The 5,754-nt window shown below is 38.7% G+C and overlaps 1 protein-coding gene across 1 annotated transcript; it reads right to left on the reverse strand.

Moving 5' to 3' along the window:
* Positions 1 to 498: 498 nt before the first annotated feature.
* On the reverse strand, positions 499 to 2,193 carry LOC118203657 (uncharacterized). Its single transcript, XM_085819806.1, has 3 exons — positions 1,388 to 2,193; positions 767 to 1,265; positions 499 to 672 (listed from the first exon to the last, which is right to left on the reverse strand). The coding sequence occupies exons 2-3, from the start codon at positions 1,138 to 1,140 to the stop codon at positions 519 to 521; spliced, it is 528 nt and encodes a 175-aa protein (XP_085675932.1). The 5' UTR covers positions 1,141 to 1,265; positions 1,388 to 2,193; the 3' UTR covers positions 499 to 518.
* Positions 2,194 to 5,754: the final 3,561 nt, after the last annotated feature.

Here is a 5,754-nt window from a genome sequence, read left to right on the forward strand (position 1 = left end):
GTCCAAAATACAGAAACCCGTGTAAAGAGGGCGGTTCAGTACCAGAGAACTTTTCCTACGTTCTATAACTGCTAGTTCTTCTGTGATCTGATGAAATGCATAGAAACTTGGTGAAGCCACAAGCTTTTAGCTTTCTTCTCCTCCGTAACTAGATCAATTCGTGTTCTTTTTCGAAAATTTTCCATTGTTTTTCCGAAAACAGCATTGTTAAGAAGCTTGAAAAGATCTTTTTCGAAGCTTGTTTTGGCCCGTTTCCGTTGCTCTCTGTTAAATGCGATGTAACTTTTTAACCATGGAGATTGTTTGAATTTAAGTACTCTATGAATTTTAGTGACTTGGAGACCCAAGGACACATATAACTTTAAGTTTCTGTAATGGGGGACGTAACGTTGCTTAGAGAAAAGATTTGGAACTAGCTTCACACTCTTACCAAGGATGAGTTGGAACTTCTTTGCTAAATTTTGAGAATAATTAGACAGCATTTTCTCAGTGACTTGCATCTGTTCTGGTGCAAGAGGTTAATCATTATGGAGGTCATGCAGCTCTGCCGGATATTCTAAGTCTACTTCTAAGATGTAGCCCTCATCTGCATCGTCCGAGATATTCATGTAATCGATGGGTTCATTCACCCATTCGAACCCGTGCGTAGGAAGTGACTGACTCATCGCCCACCTAAAAAATTAAAAAAAATATTTAATGAAAGCATACGAACTATAATTTAAAAAAAAAAGAGAGAGAGAGAGAGAGATTGCTAAATAATAATTACCCATAAAGGTTGTTAGCATCTAAATAAATGATATAGTTAGAAGGTTCCTTTGGATCGTAGTTCGGTAGGTATTTGTTATTAGCAACAGCCAGACGATGTGATATCATTGAGATGCCACCACGAATTCCCCGCTCAATAAACAAATGCTGATCCAGGTCCATTAATAGTTCCAGGCTAACTCCACTCATCTTCAAAGCAGCTTGCCAAGCTAATCCTGGAGCAGTGTAAAAATGTGCTGGATCGAATTGATAGAAGTTGAGACTCAGGCGGCGGAAATTTTCAAAGACATCGGCTAAGAGAAGGACCTCACAAACCACATACAAATCATGGTATGTACCAAGACTGGTAAGACCAAAGGTTTTCCAAATGGTCATGGCATGCGTATAATCTTCCTCGCTGATGTGTTGTTCTGCGAGATTGGAATAAAATGCAGATGGTGGAGGTAGTTCAGACTCATCGAAACGGGAGAAGTCATCAATATATTCATAAGGATAGACACCTAAAAAAAGCAAAATATATATATATATATATATATATATATATACACTCGTATATAAACATTCATGTAACAAATATTAAACATTCTAATAAATAAGAAAAATAAATGTTTAAAAAATTTACCTTTTCTAAGCAGAAGATTCGTTTTCTCTCCAAAATAGGCCCGTGTGAGATGGAATTGGTCCTTTTCTAGATTCGCAACGAGCTTCTCTAAGCTGGCTCTATGACCTGTCAGATGATTATGATCACGGACCTAAAACAGAAAAAAAGGTATGAAAAATCATACCAAACTTTGTTATAATTATTGATATCACAAAAAAAATAATCCAAAAAATTTACCTTATCACCTTTCAGAGCCTGCCCACAAATATGACAATGAGTGGCTGTTTCATACATAACTTGGTCTTCTTTGGTGAACATCATTGGTTCATTTGTCTTCAGTAGTTCTGTTAAATTCTCTTCCTCACGAATAAGAGCAGCTAAGAAATGGTCGACGGCATCTCTTCCTCGGTAGATAACTGGAGCTTTATAAAATTCACCATTCGGTCCAATAATAGTATAACAATATCCGGATGCTGTATGGTTGGCAACAGGAGTAGTTGAAGACCTTGATGGAAAACAGTGGCAAACAGGTGGCTTGCTTCACTAAAATGCATTCAAAATCGGCGTAAATAAAGTAAGGGATGGGAAGCTGGAACTGGGACTTGTCAAATTTCAACCACTTATCTTTAGGCATTTTAATTTTTTGGGGACCGTGCACTTGACAGTCTTTTACATGAGCGTCCAAAGTCTCCTTCCTTTTGAATCTGTGAAGGCAATAGTCACAATAAAATTTTTCATTCTGATCTTTCGTGAGTCCGGCAAGAAGACGAGACATGTTCTTAATAAGACAATAATGTCTCTTCTCATCATCCGAAATTAATAAGAGGTTGATATGACGATCACCTACAAAAGAGAAAATTGTCAATCAATAAAACAATTCAACAACGCAAGAAAAAACATGTCTGTTAAGAGTTACAAAATAAGAATAACTTACCGTTTCGACTCTTGGTGATCCGAAGAGGTAAAATCTCGTTGCTTTCCCAACCGAACACGTTGATCGATAGATTGTTCATTTTTTCAAATTTGTCTAGCTGATGAATGGGGGTGGGAAAAGACAAGCCATCCACTTTTATTTCCCCTTCATAGGGCTTGTAGTGAGATACTCTATATGCATGTTCTCTATGATCTTCGATGGGGTAAAGGGCTACTAACACGCTCCAGACGAGACATTTGTGGTCTTAATTTTGTATATTGAGAACAGCCATTTTACCTGCTAAGGCTTTCGGCAGAGGTATATAAGAAGAGGCTGCCAGGGGTTTGTAGACAGCGGTCTTGAGCTCCAGGTATTGCACGGAGTCCAGAACCTTTTTTCAAAAATTTATCCATAGAATCCAGCACCTATAAAATTAAAGCATTTTATGAGTATACTAATTTTTATTTTGTGCACTGTATATATATAATTCATATAAAATAAAATTTCCTTACTTTCTGAATAGCTGTCTGTATATCAGGTATTTCTCCTGTGAGGGTAGTACTGCACTTTGATCGAAAGTAGGCCGTGCAAGTTTCTTCCTCGGTCTCCGACACTTTTCTGATCATTTGCACACAAGCATTCAAATACCATTTAATTCCCTGGTGTTGTGCGGCAGCTTCTTGAATCTTACCCGCGATTTCAAATTTTATTGCCTCTAAAAATATTTGCAGATCTGTCTTGGTTTCTTCACTGGGATAAATGATTTCCGTAGCAAAGGTACCAAGGCAAGGCGGGCGTTCTTGTCGTGGTCGTTTACGGGCAGGCATAGCGGGGGATGTTGCTGCTTGTTTTACTGGGCGAGATGGCCAGGGCTTCGGTGGTCTAGCATGAACTTTCATATGATTATTCAGTTTATCGGAACGTTGAAAGATCTTTTGGCATATGGAGCAAATGTAGTTACCTACTGAATGCTGAGTCTTTATATGACGAGTTAAATTGGTCCGTAGGGTGAATGTTTTCCAACAGTGTGGGCATGTAAGATTATCATCAAATGTATCATCTAATTGGGAGGGCCTCAAATCACCAAAATCCATGATGGCAATCGTGTAATCATCTAAAGTCATGTCTTCATGTTCAAAAACATATTCAGGATCCATATAAAAATATAAAATTACCAAATTAAGTTTCATAATTCAAAAATTCTCAAACATACGATTTTTAGAAAAGAAAGATACTTACGCTGCCTTTTGTGGCTGAGCATCCTCATTATTTAATTAAACAAATAAAACTGACCAGGAAAGTTAAAATAATAACTTAAATCTAATTACAATGATATAGAAACTAACTTAAAAACATTATTTGATGGTTAAATAAAAAAGAATAGAAAGTGTAAATCATCAATTTAACCAAAGCGATAATATTGACATGAAAACACAGGTAATTTAACTAAGATTTACATTAGGAAAAATGACGCATACTACAGATAATTTAAAGAATACAGTAATATTCACGTGAAAATATAGAGTAAGTTAAAAAAAATTTTTTTAACTCAGAATTATGTGCATTAGGTATCATATTTTGCTAAAATCTCGATAAATTAATCTATAAGCAGGGGAAAATACAGAATAAAATTAATCTAAAAGAGGTATCGAAAATTAATTACTTACAATAAAATGAAATGGGTTCAACTAAAATAGTCACTAGGAAAAATTTGAAAAATGAAGAAGAAATTATCAAAACCATACAGATAATATATATTGTTGAATAATATATGTAATAATCTAATAAAAACAAACAAACTATATATTTAATAAAAATAAATAAACTTCTAATAAAAATAAACTAAATATTAACATGGAATACAAACGTGAACAAGATGTACGATAAAAATACTTACCTCGAATAACACGTCTTCGTTGAAACAGGAAGGGCGAAAGCAGGAGCGAAGTATACAACGAATTGGCTTGAGCAGAAATGGCCCTCAGGGGCTCACTTTTGTGAGTACGGGTGTGGCAATCCCGAGGTACCCTAGCCCTTCAGGGGATCATCTTGGTGAGACGGGTGTCACGATCCTGGAGCCCCAGTGATCTATCCTCTTTTCCGTCTCCTCTCCTCTTGGCTGGATCCTTTTCCCTTCCCTTCTCCCTTGTGGTTTCTCTCTACGGAGTTTGGGGCTTGTCACGAGAGGCTGGAACAGACCTTGTCTCTAGTTCTCGAGTGGCGAGAAAACTGCCCACGTGTTTGCCGTGCGTGGAGACCCGTGTCGCTGGAAAGGAGGGTCCTGGTAGTTGAGGGGCGACGTACTGTCCCCAACACACTGCTTTGGCCTCTGCTTCAGCTAAACGGGAGGCACCTTAGTCGTCCTCACGGGTGTCAATCGGCTGGTCACTAGTCCTTGTGTCAGTGGCTTGGGGTCAAGCTCTCGGGAGTACCTGCTTTCGGGAAAGCCGACTGTGGGGCTTCAGTTTGCGTATAGGTCCGGCTAGCCCTAACACAGGAATCTGTGTTCCCTTGTTGGGCTCCGTGGTGGACGGGGCCGTCGGACCCGAATCTTTTCTTATTTCAATATGGCTAATTCTCAAATTTTTCTGATCAAAGACTTCGAAGTCACTCCAGTCTCTCAACCTAGTTCTGAAACGTTTACTACTAAACCAGTCACTCAACCTAGCTCTGAACCACCTACTAATAAACCAATCATTCAACCTAGTTCTGAAAAGTCTACTACTAAACCAGTCACTCAATCTAGTTCTGAAAATTCTGCAAAAAAATTACGGACAGATGCAAATAAAAATAATCATAACAATAGTCCCCGTTTCCTAGTCATCTCTAGTCCTTCTGGCGAAATGCATAAGATGCCTCCTTTCGTGATTAACAATTACATCCAGTCTTGTATTGGTGAGTCGAGAAACATAAAGCGTCTCCGCTCCGGAGACTTCCTTATTGATACAATCTCAGCCACCCAGTCTGCTTCTTTACTTCAAATAACTAAACTTGGGCAAGCGAATGTCAATGTAACAGCACATAAGACACTGAATTATTGTCGTGGCGTTATATCGGAATTAGAACTTCTGTATGTTCCTGAAGAAAAGATCGCTTCCGAGCTATCCGACCAAAATGTCTGCGGTGCTAGGCGGATCAAGATGCGTAAGGAAGGTAAGTTGATCGATACGAAACACGTGATCCTTACCTTCAACACGCCTGATCTGCCTAAGAATATTAAGGCTGGATATTTAAATTGTCCCGTAAGACCTTATATTCCCAACCCTATGCGATGCTTCCAATGCCAGCGTTTCGGCCATTCTAAGATGTCTTGTCGTGGCAGCCTCACATGCGCCCGATGCTCACAGATTGGCCACGATTCTGAAAATTGTACCGCTGCGCCTCTTTGTATAAATTGCAAGGGTGAGCACCCAGCATTTTCACGCCTCTGTCCAAAATGGAAATTAGAAAAAGAAATGCAGACTGCAAAGGTTAC

Source organism: Stegodyphus dumicola, chromosome 7 (assembly GCF_044657685.1).
Source record: "Stegodyphus dumicola isolate Sdum_Otavi_A_Nest chromosome 7, ASM4465768v1".
In the NCBI taxonomy this organism is placed as follows: Eukaryota; Metazoa; Arthropoda; class Arachnida; order Araneae; family Eresidae; genus Stegodyphus; species Stegodyphus dumicola.

Coding starts and splice junctions, on each gene's coding strand:
- LOC118203657 (XM_085819806.1), bottom strand. CDS start 1,140: ATGACCATTTGGAAAACCTTTGGTCTTACCAGTCTTGGTACATACCAT. Junction 673..766: donor GATGCTAACAACCTTTATGG/GTAATTATTATT, acceptor TTAATTTTTTAG/GTGGGCGATGAGTCAGTCAC.